This window comes from Arvicanthis niloticus, chromosome 15 (genome assembly GCF_011762505.2).
Source record: "Arvicanthis niloticus isolate mArvNil1 chromosome 15, mArvNil1.pat.X, whole genome shotgun sequence".
Lineage (NCBI taxonomy): Eukaryota > Metazoa > Chordata > Mammalia > Rodentia > Muridae > Arvicanthis > Arvicanthis niloticus.
Genome location: NC_047672.1, coordinates 73,305,849 through 73,323,482, shown reverse-complemented (window position 1 = coordinate 73,323,482; position 17,634 = coordinate 73,305,849). Strand labels below are relative to the sequence as shown.

The 17,634-nt window shown below is 38.8% G+C and overlaps 1 protein-coding gene across 5 annotated transcripts in view; it reads right to left on the bottom strand.

Moving 5' to 3' along the window:
* Positions 1-17,634, bottom strand: part of Reln (reelin) — a 438,704-nt gene that overhangs the window by 57,853 nt on the left and 363,217 nt on the right. For 3 of the 5 annotated variants that reach the window (XM_076913169.1, XM_076913171.1, XM_076913172.1), the window contains exons 37-44: positions 14,890-14,974; positions 13,817-13,999; positions 11,647-11,818; positions 11,443-11,548; positions 9,817-10,046; positions 4,582-4,802; positions 2,586-2,733; positions 167-425 (exon numbers count right to left, since the gene is read on the bottom strand). In XM_076913169.1, coding sequence (XP_076769284.1) covers positions 167-425; positions 2,586-2,733; positions 4,582-4,802; positions 9,817-10,046; positions 11,443-11,548; positions 11,647-11,818; positions 13,817-13,999; positions 14,890-14,974 — 1,404 coding nt within the window. The remainder of the gene's footprint in view (positions 1-166; positions 426-2,585; positions 2,734-4,581; positions 4,803-9,816; positions 10,047-11,442; positions 11,549-11,646; positions 11,819-13,816; positions 14,000-14,889; positions 14,975-17,634) is intronic. The other 2 variants (XM_076913170.1, XM_034519119.2) reach the window with 1 other exon arrangement.

The window sequence follows — 17,634 nt, the reverse complement described above, 5'->3', positions numbered from 1 at the left end:
TTAGGCAATTGGGAGACTAGAGAATGAAAGGAAGTTAAATAGCATATCTAATCTAGCTGTGTGCCCTTGGGCAAGTCATTCGACTGTCTGTCTGGGCTTAGCATGGGCTTGTGACATGCATTCTAAAGCCATAAAAGTTAAAGTAGATAACTTTGAAGAGACTGACCTGGTCGATCACCCAGGGGCTATAGAAGTGCCCATTTTCAGATGGCTGCCACCAGCGAAGGCGTGTAGAACCAGAACGGGCTTTCAGGGGCATTTCCAGGGCAATGTACCTGCCCACATTGCTGGAGTTGCTGAAGAGGAACTCTTGAAGAAGACTCCAGGAGAGGCCGCCATTGAGGGAGTATTGTAGAAGCACGGGCTGGCTCCTGGGGTCTGGAACTCCTTTACCACATCCCAGTCTCATGAAGAACTGTACAAACCTGACACCAGAAGACCTCTTACTTCAAAGAGAAAGCCTCATTATTAACAAAAGGCAAGCCTCCTGGCAGTGTGGGGCAATGGGTGACATTAATAAACACGATGATTGAATGAGTGTCCAAAACAATCACTTCAAAGCTTGATTTTTCTGTGCTAATGTGAATGAGAGTTAATTAAATGTGAATTGTGAAAAAATGGCAATTCTGGCTCATATTTATATCTTGAATCTCTCCTCCAAGGAGCCAGAGGAAAGCCAGAGCCATTGTTTCCCTTGGCTACTTTATAAGATCTTGGGAGCGATCCAAAGGCTGTTCAAGTCTGCTAGTGCATTGTTTGTCTAGTGAAGACAACTGAATTCCAGTCCTCAGTGTTTGGAATAGAAGAATATATATATATACATATATATATATACATATATATATATATACATATATATATATATGTATATATATATATGTATATATATACATATATATATGTATGTATATATACATACATATATATATGTATATATATATACATACATACATATATATGTATATATATATACTAGGTATATAATATACATATAAGATGTATATAGTATACACACACATTATATATATATATATATTACAGGTGCCACACTACTGGCAAAATTATCCATCCCCATCTTACCAGTAGCTTTATAGATATTTATCTCTTGGTTTAGGAAACACATTTATATACAGGAGTTCTAGCCCCTCTTTTCAAAAGACCAATTCACTTTTGGAAGAAGTATGTTAAGCCTGGGCCTCTTTTCTGTCTCTTGTGCCAAGGGAAGGGAAAGCGTGAGTGTAGGTTGGTTGGTAGGCTTGCCAGACTCTGACTGTTGCTGGGTCTGGGTATGGATGATACTGGCCTCTGAGAATGGTGGCAGCCAGCCAGTGGCAGCTTTCCTAGCTGGCGGGGAGGTGGACAGAGTGGCAGCAAGCAGCTGGGGTGCCAATGAAAACTGGCTTGCATCTTATCTTTGGCAAGCAAGCTGCTGGTGCCCGGTCTGGCCACTGTTCTAACTGGTAAGGCAGAATAAATTTCATGTCAAATCTAACATACATACTCAATAATGTAACAGGACTGATAATAAATGTTATCAGCATCATACACAAAGCCATTCATTGCTCACCATTCTCCCAACCTCTATTTATATCATGGCCCTGAAAACACTGAGATCTTACACTGAACATTTTAGGGTCAATATATGCAAATCCCACACAGCATGCAACTGGATAAGCTATATAATGCAGCTTTTAACATTTGATTAATGGAAACATGCATTGTTAGTGCCTAGTGATGTTTGTACAAGTGAGGACAGTATTTATCTAGGAAAACTAGGTGTACTATCTGTTTGTATGGGAAAGATGTTCATATTAATTTAGTGATAACATAAACACCAAATCACTGCTTAGAAAAAAACATATCTGAATTGCTTATCTGGAAAACTTAATGGTTTCTAAATTAAAGAACTTGAATGGTATCGAGGAATCTGGAGTAAAGACTATCAAATTAAATTATGTACATTAGAGTGGGATAGGTAAAATTTTGCTTTCAGTAACTATAAAATTATTTTAGATAGACTTGCATTTTCTGTTATTTATATTATTTATAATCAGAAACCAAATTCAAGAAAAAGCGGGAATGTTCAGATATATTTTAAAGTATTGTGAAATGTTTTAAAACCATAAACATGATTTCCTTGTTCATTTAAAAATAGGTCAGAGCTGCATTTTACACATGTTAAACTGTACATAAAGTTTTGCTGGCTCATCAAGTGACCAAGGAATACACATTCGGACAGGACATGACTCTCTGAGTCAGCTAAAATGTGTGTTTTTCTAAGTGACTATGCTCAATTTAGAAAATGACTTCTTATGTGCTAGTGAGGCACTGGGCAGTTGCTTTTGAGCACCATGGGCCACATCTCAAATATTCTCAACTAAATATTTGCTAATGAAGATGAACTCAATCATGAATAACTTGAGGACGCATTTCTACTGAGCTTCTTACTCAGTCTTGAACTAGAAATTATGTGATCTGTGTCTTATTGGGAACTTTGAGCAGAGCAACACCTAATAACAGCATGGAAGATGTCACCCTTGAGAGCTCCTGGCTTCTTCATGTCCACAACTATGTGCCGCACTTACCTAGCATGTGACAAATCCAGGTCCCGTGTCACCAGCATACGCAAGCCATCCTCATTGAAGAAGAGGTTGTTCCCACTGGAAAGGATCCCGCACTTCCGAGACGGCTTCCCTCCACTCATCAGTAAGAATCGATCGGATTCCAGTTGACCTGAGAAAGTGAAAAATGTGGTTAACCTGTGTCCATGAATATAGTTGTATTACAGTGTCAAAGAAGTATGACGGAATGTGTCAAGTAGTTTTAAAATGTAAAACCATAAACATTAAAAGTGCATTTTGGGATAAAAGAATGCTTTATCCTATGAATGTCTTCAGTGTTTTTAGCCTTGACTGATATAAAGGTTCATATGTCAGAGAGGGGCTTTCCCCAAGTATCTATAGTTCAACCAGGAAAGTGCCACATCAAAGAAAAATGCTGGTTAATCAGGAAGTGAATGAGGGACCAGAAGAAAGGGAGCCAGGGACACAGTGTCTTCACCATGTCCTTTCTAATGTATGGCAGCATTAATGAAAAAATAATAGAGTATCTTTTGAAAATGGATACTTTTTGCCCCAGAAATTGAAATATAATTTAATAGTTGCTGTTAAATGTCTTTCAAAGCTGGTTTTCAAATCTACTCAGATATGAATCTTAGATTTATTGTTTTTTTTTTTGAATGAGGTAAAGATACACAAAACATGTCTACTGTACTAATAATCTAAAAGTGAATAATCCAATAGTATTTAGTATATTTTGGATGTAAAACGTTCACCAGTAACTATTTTAAGGTTTCCATCTCCTCAAGAAGAAGCCTATATCGATAAAGCAACAGCTTCCCTTTCTTCTGCATCTCTGGCAAGGACCAGTCTGACTTTTACCTCCAAGGACCGGCTTACTTGGGATGTTTCACACAAACAGAATATGCAATGGATTTTTTGGGTGTCTGGTATCTTTTGTTTATTGTATTATTTCCAAGGATCATATAAATTGTATAATATAACAATAGTTCAAATGTTTGAGAGCAGTGTAATGTTTCACTGTATACTTGTACCTAAATGTAGTTTTTAAATATATTATAAAATTATAGATAATAAAATGATTATTAATATTTTACACTTATTAAAAATATAAATTAAAATTAAAAGTCTTACAGAAAGTAGAGGAAAACAAAATCTTTTGATCCGATTCAGTAACACACATAGCTGTTGTATGAGACCAAACATCTGAAAATGTATAATCCAACCTCTGGTAAAAGCACATCTACAATTTAGATGCTCCCAATATAACTAGTATATAATGTTCATTTTTCTCTGTTGTAACACTATCATCATATGTATTGATGTAAAATAAAGGTGTTGAAAAGGAGAGGCTGCCTGATTTCTGAAAAATTGTTTCTTATAATGCAAGATTATCCCTTGGGCATATTCTCTTGCTACTTATAAGCAATTACAGGTAGTATCAAAAGTCATGAAAATAAAGCATTCTTAATAGCATGAACAAGACCTGAACCTGCCCAGCCAGACCACGTCCCAGCATGAAGGCAGTTGGGCATGAAGTCTCTCCCTAGCCAAGAAGCTCCTGGCTATGGTCCGCTCTTGAGAGAGGGAGAGACAGGTTTGTCTAAGAGTATAGCTCTGATAAGATCATTCCCTGTAGAAGGCCCCACGTCGGTGACTGTTTGGGCAGTTCAAACTTAAAGGGGAAATAAAAAAGACACATTGTTGGGTGGGACAGGAAATGAGTGGATCAGTGAATCTAGGAAGAATCAGAGGGGAGATGGTGAATAAGATCAAAATATGCTGTGCAAAACTCCCAATTAGCTAATAAATATCAAACGCTAAATATAATTAACTAGTTAAAGGAATTTGTTTGATGTTTCTTATAGGTTCATATGTGTACAGAGAAAAATGGACTTTGGTGTATTGGCAGTTATAAGGATAACTATTAGAATATACATGAGTGGTTAATTCTCCATCACAGATTGTGTTTATATGGAAATTCCTACACAGAAAAGATTACCTTCAAAATCGTCTTTGAGAAAATCAGGATTTTTGGTGCTTATTTTACACGTTGGACCGGAGTAACCCGGGTCACATATACACTTGGTTCCATTGATGCAGCTCCCATGCCCGTGGCACATGTCTTCACACTGGGGACCAATGTAGACGTTATCAATGGCCCATGTGACCGGCTGAGATCCAGCAGGATAAAATCCCTGATACCAACGGAAACGCACAGATCTGAAAAACAAGGCACAGGGGTCTCAAAGTTATCCAATAGAACATTACATCTTTAGAGTTAGAACACTTGGTCCATAAACAATGGGAAATCACTATTTATGTATCAATCTAAGAAGAAGAAAACAGGACTTAGAATACAGAAGACAATGAGACCTGCCATTTCAGGAAATTTCTATTTTTCTTTTCTTTTTTTTTTTTTTTTTTTTTTTTTTTTTTTTTTTTTTTTTTTTACAGTAGAATTTTACCAGCTATTGAAAAATTGCACCTGATCTTCCTATGCCTCCAACACTGGCTCTCTTGGTAAAGACTAGTTTACTGTCAACACTCTGCATAACTAATTGCTTAAAAAATAGGTGTAAAACTTATGAAACATGAAATCAACCACAAACTACATAAAATGCACAATTCTGTGCCTATTTTTATCTAGTTCCAATGTGTTTCGTCACCCTGACAGGAAACCCCGGGCCCCAGTAACCCTGCCACATTTACTTTTCCTTGGCAACCACCAACCTCCTGTCTGCCTCTGTGGATTTACCCATTCCGAGCACACCATAGTAATGAAGCTGCACAACATATGGTTTGTGTTCGGCTATATTCATTCAGCATTTACGTTTTCAAGGCCCATCCACTTGTAGCAAGTGTCAGACTTTCCTTCCTCTTAATTCTCCATCACAGGAATTTATCAGCTTTATTCTTTCATTGGTTTGATCATTTCCACCTTTTGGCTATGGAGAGCAGTGCTGCTATGAACATGGGCAGCACCAGTATTTGTTCTGGAGAGCATGGTAGTGGCATTGCTAGGTCTTCTGGTTATGTTATGTTTCCCCACAATTGTGATGGTATTTCCATGATTTCACTATGACTGCTGGAATTATTTAAGACATACCTACTTCTTCTATTAGCAGAAAGCTTGTAGAAGCTAATGTCTATGCCTCATTTATAACATGGTCCCAGAATCATGGTTTTTAACACAATAGCTGCTTAGTAAATTTAAGAGGAAAAAAGTTAGAAAATCAGATTTATTATTTGGGTTGCTCACTCTTATGTCTTGTTTTATTTATTTTTTTAATAAAAAAATAAGTGAATATGCCAGGGTTAGTGGCTCACACCTATAATATCATAACCTGACATAGAGATAGAAGGACTCCCAATGAGTTTGAGGCCAGCTTCTGCATAGAGTTCTAGGCCAGTATGAACCCTGGTGTTTTTTTTTTTTTTTTTAAATAAAAACCTAACCAACTGACCAATCAACCACTGTTTGCATCCCTGCAGATCCCACAAACTTTCATCATCAACAAAATTAGCAAGTGAATTATCACATGTAACTGCTGATAATCATGTCACTGTAAATAATCTATTTATTTAAGTAGGTGCCCAGAAATAATGTATATTTTTTAACATGTATAAAAGTCAGCTCAGAGAAGATGGAAGAGAGGGGTGGACATTAGATAGGTCACAGACTCTTACTTTTGTGTCCCATAATTTATCCATCTTCTTGTTATCACATAGGCTAAATTCTGACTAGTTTTTAATTTGAGAAACAGAAATTGAAGTTAAACACTAGGGGTTGGCACGGCTAAACCCCGGCAGTGTAGCAGGGACCAAGACAGATGGGAGCCAAGTTCTCATGCACTGTCTCACTGTTTACAGCCAGACCCCAGGTAGACTGGGCTGCCCCCAAAATGCCAACTTATAGTTAAAGCAGGCTCTCCTATACTTGTCCGAGTTTAGTCTCGGCAGAGATACATCTTTTGAACTTTCAGACTGCTGAGCTGAGGGAAATGGCTGGAGTTTTCCTTTGAAGAAAAGCCTACATAGATTTTGTTTGAACTTATTTATTCAAATGTTCTGAATACAAATGAACCACCTTGGTTGAGTATTTATTAGTGCTCGCCTGTCTTGGCACAGAAACTACAAATGCCATGACAAATGGGCCAAGAGCCTAGGTTCACTGTGGTTCCCTTCGGCTGAGATTTAGTTTGAAAAATTCTCACTGCCATCCACCTTGTGAATGTCAGTGCCTGCTCTCAAGCCAGTGCTGCTCAAAGGATCTGCCTCTTAAAAATATACACTTAGAATTTTGAGCACACCACACTGTCTTCATTCAGTAGGGGCCTTTGGTTGACTTGTTATGAAACTGCATAAAACAAAACACTTAAGACGTTTTCAAGACAAAAAGACATTTGACTGAAAGGTGATGTGTATAAAATTAGGTGGAAATTCAACACTTATATTTCGAACGTAAATGGTATGTAGAGGCTGTAGGTTTGAGAGTGGGGGTGTGGGAGGGGCTGGAGGGAGGAGAAGAAAGGGACAAGTGATACAATTATATTTTAATTAAAATGCAAAAAATGTAAGAACTTGGCACTAAAAGCATTATATATTTAATTGTTTATATGTGTGCCCATGTTTGTATTCAGTGTTCATTAAATCACAGAAAAGGGTACTTTAAGCATAACACGGGCACACTCTTTAGCAGCTAGCATTTGTGCTATTGTCATGTCCCATGTTGAGTGCAAACCCAGGAATGGCTCACTGAGTTGAGAAATTTTCACTTTTGCCTTCCAGCAATTCATGCTTGTATGGGTTTTGAAAACAGGACTAATTCTTTTCTCGAGACGAAGATGTGGACACAATCTTTCCTCTACAGAAATGGCTGAAAACAGTTTGGGTTGATACATTCTGAATGTGGGCATGACTCCTTGCCATAAAAATAAAATGGCTTGGAGTACAAGCCACAGGCCAGTCACAATTCTGTGTGTTAGGACTGTTTTTTTCAAAACTGGATTTCCTCTAGTGGGTGAAATAGAGACATCTGTATTTCTTTTGCTTACAGTCCCAAGATATGCTGTTATACTTTACACCTGGGTGTGCCTGCAGCCTTTCCCTCACAGGACTCTTGACTTCCTTCATGTGTTTCAGGTAAGATTACTTACATGTGAGAACTGTGAAGCATGTCTTAGGTGGTACACCATAATCATGGCTACAACCTATCACCAGGCTCTTTCTTGACTAGAAAGTCAGAGAAAAGCAGAGGCTCACTGAAGAGGAAACCTGGTACTTCTCAGTAGCACCACAATGGAACTGAGGGACTACTTTGCTCCAAACTATCTGTTTCACTCTTCTTTGGGTGGCTATAGAAATATGACATGAACTGGGTAGCTTATAAAAAAATGACATTTATTCTTTCTAATCACTGTAGGAGCTGAAGGCCCAAGACCAGGAGCTAGCACAGTATCTACTAAGGGCTTGCTCTACAGCTCATACTAGCTGTCCTCTAGCTCTGTCTTCACATAGCACGAGAGACAAAGCAGTTTTCTGGGGCCTCCCCTATAATTGCTACAATCCCATTTGTGATCTAATGACCTCTTCTAAGGCCACACTTCTTCAGGCTATGACCTTTAAGGTAAGAATTTCACCACATGAATTTTGGGGTGACACAGTCAAACCATGCCAGTGTGTTCAAGGGTGATCTCTGGACTTTTAGCCATAAATGAGTATTCAATTTTTGTTTTAGATTTGGAATCAAGAGTCTCGGAGAACAAGGAACCATGATCTATTTGACGTTGGTGGCAGGTTAATAAGAGTAAGGACCACAAACTTCCTAGCATCTTTTAATAAACTCTTCCATTTTCTACATGAAAACTGATTTCAGATAGTTAATTTTCTATTGCTGAGATACTGCCTCCTGCCTATGTCTTCTGTTAACAGCTCTGCTAACCAAATGAGTTCAACACCAAGCTAGGTGGCACCAAGTCTGTGGTTTCTGGAGACTCTCCTTGCAACCCCCACCCTACCCACCCCACCCTACCCCACCAGAGTGCAGAGGGAATTCTGTTGAGTGATACTTGTATGTGAAGAAAACATTGGGTGTCTATAAGTATACTGCCTTCATGCCATAACAAGTGACACAGTCAACAACAGAAAGTATTTACACTCTTCACAATTGAATTATGGAAACAGCTGTAGTGAGGTAATGAGGGGTGGATAGGTTATGCTCCAAAGCAATGCTAACTTTTGCAAATGTACTTTCATCCTTTTAGAAAAGTGCCAAGTACTTATTTGGCTTACAGGCAGGAGAAGTCTAACTATGCCTAGTTGCATGTGAGGACTGAACATTGATTTTCATCTTGAAGATGAAACAGTAGTACTTCTTTTTGATATACACTGAAAGAATGAATGAGAGTCTAAAACAGCTCCCTCAACCTGTGGGTTGTGACCCCTTTGAGGGTAGAATGACCCTTCCACAGGAGTCCCCCAAGACCATTGGAAAATACAGATATTATGATTCAGTAACAGTACCAAAATTACAGTTATAAAGTAGCAATGAAAGTTTTATGGTTGGGGATTAGCACAGCACTAGGAACTGTATTAAAGGGCACAGCATCAGGAAGGTTGAGACTCAGGCTGGCTGCTTTGCTGTATAGCTGTTCCCTTTGTTATAAGTTTTATTTTTGAAACTATAGTTATCTCTATGGGAATTGAAGTCCTTTATCTTTAAATAGCTTTTCCACAGAAGAGACAAGTATAATGCCGTGAGAATGCTGAGAGGGGTTGAGAAAGTAAAAATGTTCACGGGGAAAGTGTCAACGCCTTTTGATGAGACTCCAGGCATCCATATGAAACTGTAGGTGTCCAGCTTCCATACATTGCCTATAGGGGTATGTGTGTGAATGCATTGCTGTCTTTTTACTGTATTTATAGCATGAGGTGAGAGCCCACGGAAAGAGGGACAACATTATGAGAGAAATGCATTCTCTTGCTTCCTTTTGATTTGTTAAAGATGCACAGGGAAACAGATTTCAAGCTATGCAATCCACAGCACGCTCTTGACTCTAGCTTCAAACTATGTACAAATAATTACATTATCTCTCTTTCCTGCTTTGAATGTCTACTGATCTGTTTCAAGTGAGAACTGAAAACAACTGCAACGTGGTATTTTCTCCCTGAATAACTTTAGAAGGGCAGGTCACCAAATGAGAGACAAGCATGGTGCCAAGCAGCAGATTCTCACCCGCAAAGGTGCAGCTTCCCGAAGTGCACAACCTCCCTCCTCCAGCCCTGGGTGGTCCCCGCATAGTAGGTGCTGCTCGGGTGGTGCTCAGTGGAGCATAAGGAGCTGATGAGGCCGCTGCTGTGGTAGCAGAGGGGAAGCAGCAGGTGCCAGGTGGCTCCAAAGTCCCTTGAAAATTCCAGTCTGACTGGATCAGCAGATGAGCTATCAGTGGAGCATCCAACATTGATCTTGGGATGAAAGAAAACATGATACAGATTATCTCAGAGCAATGCACCCGCACACTGGTCATGTTCCTTGGAGGCCATCTAATCCCTGAGAAGAGTCACTCTGGAAGACCTGTTCCCTTAAGTGACAATATATACTACCTTCAAATTATATTTTCTTCATAAGGATTCCTAAAAAAAAAAAAAATCCACATAAACTCTATTTTCTCTCATGTTATAAGAAACAGAAAATGAACAAAGGAAGGTTGAGATGATTCCAAATTTAACTTTGGCTCATGTTTTTTTTTTATTGTCAAGCCAATAAAATTTTAATAAAAAGTGTTTTCTTAATCCAAACTCTTAGCTTCCTTATCAGTCTTGTGCAGCAATATCACTTTCTTTCTTATGATACTCTATAAATAATTCCAACTTTTTAACTTGGAGAATCTTCAACACTCATTCAATATGAAAACAAAATTGAATACAGTCATTACTATTTTTCCCTCCCACCAGAGAAGATTTTCCCTCCCTCCTTTTTTTCCTGATGAGCTGCTTCCTGCTACATGCAGGTGGCTCTTTCTGTACCAGAGCTCATCCTTCCAATGTGAATGAACATTGTCTTACTATTGTGCCATTGTAGTAGCTGATTATTTAATATGAAGTGAGTTGAGTGGAAGGGGAAGAACATGGAGAATGGTGGACGAATGTGATCACCCCTTTACTTTCCAATGAGTAAACACTTGGAACTTGATGAACTTTTCAACTCTAGGCACTAATTTCTACCTCAATTTCTAAAAAAGACAAAAGTACCATATCTTCTTAGTATTTAAACCATAAAATCAGGAAATATAACAAAGTCAGAGATCAGAAAAATGTTACTCACTACTTAGAATACTGGCACAAGAAGCCTTTAATTATGTGAATTTTATGCAAGTGCTTTTAATATGCAAATGTTTCTGTTATAAATTTACTTTCTTGACAAATATAAGGAATGCATAAAATGCCAACTACACATGGTATATTTAAAACTGTACAAATAGTATGATACTGTTTTATCAGAGTAGCACGATAAAGATTCTATTGGTATGCTGACACAGTACACACTACAGTTAGATTGACCTAGGTCCTAAGGCATTCTCATTTTATATAAAAACAATGAGAATAACAAGACCACAATAGCATTCTTTCACATTTTTCTATTTTTAAAGTAATTATTTCAACACTCATTGCAGTAGGTAAAACAGAACTATGCTACAAGCAACTCTATTTCTGAAACGAACATTGGTCTGACAATAAAAGTGAGTTATAACACAAATCTTTTATGACCTTAAGAGGAAGTCACAGTAAAGACTTCCTTCTTCTTGCCTGGGCTTTGGTCAATATAAAACTTAGAGCATTTCTAGGAGAATAGAATCAATACCTCAAACTGAATGATGGTGTTCTCGTTCACACTTAGGTCACAGGTGGTAATGGAGTGCTCACCAACTTCATTGGAAACAAACACCATGGCCGAATCTTCCTCACTGCTTATCAAGAGAGCAACGAGGAAACTGTTTAGGCAAAAGTTCCCCCTCATCTGTATGAAGCAATGCTTTTACTTTTAGCTTTCCAGTTAAATACTTACGGAGCTCCCTTTGATGAATATGGGCAGTAAAGGCCGATATTACCACCCGGATAGAAAAACCAATTGTCTTCCCTGGGCCCAAAGTCAAACGTGTCCAGCAGCATCACAGGGTTATTCAAATTGTTTCCATCAATAATAAAGTCATCAATGATCCAGATTTCTTCTTTCTTACCTGAAACAGTTTGGGATAAATCAATTTTTTCAAAGAAGAATATCAAATTTGTTCATTGAAAGAAAACAAATGCAGGAAAAGCCAATGGCAACAGTTTCAACAACATATGCTTTTCAGTCAAAGCTCACAAGCCTCGCGGGGGCGCGTTCACAGCGACCAAAGCGTGACGAAAATGAGCAGCTTGTGAATGCATGCTGTTCTGCGAGTCAGAGTGTTGTGGGACCCTTCTCCAGCACTGTGGTGGATGGGGAATCTGTAAGACATCTGTCTGTGAGGCTGGTAGCCTGTGACTTAGAACTGAGGTACACTACCTAGTCAAGGGGTGATTGGTGGCTTTTAAAAGGCAACCATTATATCAGTGCTGTGAGATATAATACTGTATTTCTTTTCTTAATGCTCTTGTAAACTTCCAGTGACTCAGGCCAAGTGTTTACAGATTGTTCTATTGCAGATGGGAAGGGAAAGAGCTAGACTGCGTTTGCAAAGCACTGTTGGGACCGATCTTCTAGAAAGACCTCAAGAACATGCTGTGACTGCTCATGTCAACTTTAAAGATCTGGAATCACCTGGGAAGCCATCCTTGGGCTCACACACGGGGGATTATCTCGATTAGGTTGACGTGGGAAGACCCTCTTACTACGGGTGGGTGCCATGCCCTTGTGGGGACTCTGTACTGTTTAAGTGGAGATGGTAACTCTGCTTGACTGTGGATGTCTTGTGACCATCCGTCTCAGTCCCTTGAACCTTCACAGATGGTACTTTTACTGCAGGTCTTACAATGTATAAAAGCAGATTTGTAAATAGTAGCCTGTGGCAATAGCCTGCATTTTGAATGGACCACCCACCTCTGTCTCCTTTCACTCCTATCATGGCCCTAAGACGAGTAACTTTTCTTCATTGTCTTGGTTTGGAAGTGTTTGATGAATAAAAAAGAAAAAAGTAAGCATTTCAGATGTCTCATGAGTCCATCATCTTCTGGATTTTAAAACTGGGTGCATTTCTTCTTCACATTTTTCTTTGATCCTTATATATTAAGACCCACATATATAAAATATCAGGATATATATATATATATGTATATATATATTATATAAAAATATATAATATTTTTATATTATATATATATTTTATATAATTTCTTGGTATTTATACCATCCCATATACATGAATACATTTAAACAAAAATCTACCATGATCTTATCTATCTTACAACATAAAAAAATATATGGGTTACATTTTAGAGCTAGAAATATCATTTTCATACCTGTTTCGGCTATTCCTGATTAATATGGTGTAACTGTACGTATTTAGACAGTTAGAGCCATGGTCTGGAAAAGTCTGGCCCTTTAGATTCAATATTAGTAGAACTATAAGAAGTAATCAAAGCTAGAAACTTGGAAAATCTTCTGTAAATGTGAAATGCTGTTAAATGCTACTTGATATGAACAGTGAATGTGACAAGGATGTAACGCACTGCTTGGTCTAAATTCCTTCTACTTTTCCCACAATAATCTGGTTCACTAATGAAATGCCATTCAGAAGAATGGTGCATCCTAAGTAAATTCAACAAAATCAAGTTGTTATTGGTGAATGACAGTAAAGATGGATTATTAAAGACAAAACAAAATAAATCAAAACAAAAAACAAAGCAAAACAAAATGCCTAAGTTATGTGGCTCACATGTGTAATCCTGGCAACTGGGAGGCCGAGGCGAGATGATCTTGAGCTGTTCTGAGCTCCAGAAATAGAGAGAAAGATGTCTCAGCCAAACCCAAATGACAGCAAACTAAACCAAGAATTTATCAGTCAACTTCGACCAAAGGTGACAAAGACACAGAATGTTAGCTCTTCCCTGAGAATGGTCAAAGGGAAGGCATGTAAAACAGAGTGGCATGCACAGCTGGATGCCTCTTGAGAAAGCCTTTCTCCAAGACAGAGGAACAGGAACATTACGTGCAGCCGGCAGTGCTGACCAAAATAGAACATGTGCATTTTTACCATTATTGTATGGCTGCCAGAGTCTGAATCTTGTAGCGTTGGTTTGGGCACCATATGGCAAGGGAACATTAATGAAAAGTATGTTGGTCGTTTGAGGGAAGTAAAACTCATCCATCAGGTGCCAGATGATTCCTCCATTGACAGAGAATTGTAGCAGGATGGAGTGAGACCTCTCTGGGGTACCTTGGGAGAAGACAGCACAGGCATGAAGTATACGGCCATGAGGACATAGCCAGCTCTGAGCTAGTCCTATGGACATCATCAGAACATGAGCCCGTTTATAGTAACATGGAGACTTTCTGCTCCAAATGCTCCAGTGACAACTGAAAGTAATTGCAGGTTGAGATTTAGTATAAATATATTTTAAATACATCCAAATGCAGACATCCTTTCTCTTCAAGATATGTGTAGGATATACATGCACACATGTGCCTGCTCTCTCTCTCTCTCTCTCTCTCTCTCTCTCTCTCTCTCTCTCTCTCTCTCTCTCTCTCCTCTCTTTATTCCCTCTCTCTCTTTCTCTCCCTTCTTCTCCCTCCCTTCTCCCTCTCTTCTCTATATCTAGGAGATACCAAATTAAAATTAAAACTTATTCATTCTGCTGACATCCATTTTTCAAAGATTAAAACATTTAAATCAAGGGGATATAAATAAAAATTATTTGAAAATGTCTTATATCCAGTGACATTATTTTTTAGAGAAAATAATTTAATGAGGTATGAAAAGCCAGAGGGATTGAGTTGTGTTTTGGGATGATTTACATCTGTAAAATTAATCCCATGTGTTGATAAATTAATAATTTTTAATTTAAAATTCTGATAGCTGGAATGCAGTAGTGGAGGAGTTCAGGACACGGTGGTGAGTTTATCAACCAGCACAATAGCCCCATCTGTATTAATAGTTTCAAACAGTAATTATCTCACCACTATGGTAAGAGAAGCTTATACTAAAGACCATTTGTGAACAGTGAAACTTAAGGGCCCTTGAGCGGGCAACCTCTCTATGGAGGAAAGATTGTACACAGGACAACATTCTTTTGGAGGAAAATGATTCATGCCATGGAAACAGCTTACCTTTTGCTATAAATCGGAGAGAAAACTGGACATACATAGTATTGGTGCAATCTAGATCTCTTGAAATAAGCATTCTCAGTCCCTCCTGGAAACAAAGAGAAAAGAACCTTACTTCACTGGCTGAATTCCTTCGATTTTATCTATTTACCTTGCATTAATTAGCTGAGTGATAGTTACATAAGACATAACAATAATTATATATGGCCAGCAACAATGATTTGTCCAGCTTAAAAGAAAAAGGGAGAGGTCTTCTCTTTCTCCTAATGGTCTTCATTTTCTGTGTTTAAGCAATACAATGTCATTGTCCACCGATAATTCAGACTTTTTTTGTGGCTCTTATTAAAAGTGGTGTAAAAGTGATGACATCGTCCACTACTGGAGTTTTTAAAATAGTCTTCTTTGATCACAGCGTGTTGTAGAAGAAGGGAGGAGGAAAAGACAAAGAAATGTGTGAGGTGCCCCTGCTGGAGGCCAAGAACTAAGAGCTAACTTTCCCAGTGCTCTGAGCAGTCTTGGGAACTCACTGCTGCTTTGCCTACCCTGCCAGTCCCAGGGGGTTCTCCTTCAGGCTGACACAGCGCCCCAGTTGGCCAAGTTAAATAAGGCACAAGGAAGGCAGGTCGCCATGCCTAGACTGTAACCACTCATGCAGAGATGCCACACAATGAGGAAAATGATGACATTAGCTTTAGTAATTTTTTCTGCTAATTAACTACCTCTGGTAGCCTGGAATGACCATCTCAGAAGGTTTTTTTTTGTTTTTTGACTGTGGTGACAGCCACTGAGTTACATTTCACTATGCAAAGATTTCAAGGTCCAAAAAGGCTTTCAGTTTCTCAGCTGAGCCTGCTGAGCAAAGTGACTTTTCTGTAGTCTGAGACTGTAATGCTACCAGGCTGATTTTCTAATTATCAACTAACAAAGGCCCAACATTGTACTAGATAGGAAAAGTAAAAAGTTTCCTCTAATTCATGTTTATTACAGACCACTGTCACTAACAGCAGCAATAGCAAACATATGTTTGAATGCTTATAACATGCTGGGTTTTAACAGACACTTTAGTAATTAGTCTCATGAGAAAAATATTATTTTCATGTTGCAAATGAGAGGAAGAAAGAGAGAGAAAGAGAGAGGAAGCATCTAATCTATTAACTCATCTTTAATTTGGATAAAAGGAAGAAGCAATTGCATTTTGAATTTAGAATCTAAGAGGTATTTGTGTAGTCTAATGGAAAACACCATTCATGTATTCCCATCTCTTTACACATTATAATCACAAACTTCTCGGACTGAATGTAGCTATGTAAGGTCGTGTACCAATACATTTTCTTTTTCCTTCATGCCTAACAATCCATGGCCTTAGCACAGTGCTTAATCAATGCCTGTCTTTCATGTCTTGCTTGGTGTGTTTCTCCTCCCCCTTCAGTATATACAAGCATAATACCTAAAGTTCTTTTCTAGCTCAGGGTCCCACGGAAACTGGGGTGGTGAGCAAAGGTGGCATCCTCAGGCAGCTCAGAGATTCCACTAATAGATATCCTCTGCTTGCACCAAGATAAAGGATTATGACTCTTCCCCGATGGCTATGGAATACAAGTATGAAACTGGTTGTCTGAAGGGCAAACCTAGCCATTGTGCAAGGATCCACTTCATACTGGTCTGAAGAGCAAGCCTAGCCACTGTTCAAGGACGCACTTTACAATGGTCCAAAGAGCAAGCCCAGCCACTGTGCAAGGACCCACTTTGCACTGCTTTTCCTAGGAGACTGGGAGCATGCTTTGTAATCTTAAGGCTCCCTCTTATGTGCTGGCAGTATTGGCTTCAGCACTTGACACTGGCTTTTATGAAGTGGAGCTGTCAACCACCATTGCTGCACAGACGCTGGTTTTCGTCTCCTTCTTTCACCAGGTTCAGAGATCCATCTGTGCTCACTAAGAAAAATTCTTTTGTATCTAATAAGCTGTTTTAAAAGCAGAGAATACTCCTGAACCTGTAACATTAAGAGACACTATCATTTCCTCTCTTCATGAAAGAATGCCTCTGTAGGTCAAACTGCAGCCTGCTGCATGGTGCACAGTGGGTTGTTTACATTTTGCTGAGCTAATGGATAGATAATACATATAAGGCATAATGCTTGACTGCTCTTGCATTTGCATGGCTAAAGGGAAAGCAGAGCCTACATGCCTTTCCTACTTGTAAGTCTTAAAGACTAGGATAATTTGATTGCTTGAAAATTTATCAGGCAAAGACCTTTGAAGCAAGGGAAGTTGCAAGGCTTCTGTCTTTTGGTTTTGTCAGCTGCTTGGCATGGGGCTATTCAGTTGGAGGTTATGGGCCCCCCATGTTCTTAGATAAGTCTAATCCCTCTTGACCAGGGGTTTCCATGTACTGTCCCAGTGTCTCTTGTCTATCAGACTCTTGGGGACTTATAAATCTCTCAGGTCATTAAGTATTTCTCTTTACTCAGGCAAAAGTTGAGAAGAGTGTGGATTCAAGTTAAGTTTGCTAACTGGCATCTATTAGCTATAATTGAAAAAGTTCCAGGGTATCTAATTTTCTTAGTGCTTGGTCTGACTCGTTGGGTTATACAGAAACCCATGCAGATTTTTTCAAGGACTTTATTTGCACACCTAAATTAGTCAATTTCTTCTTGCTGAGAGGGACGGAATGTAGCATGCATTCACACCTGGAGAGGTGCCAGCTGAGCACAGAGCATCATTTGGCTGCTTAATACTTCTCTAGATA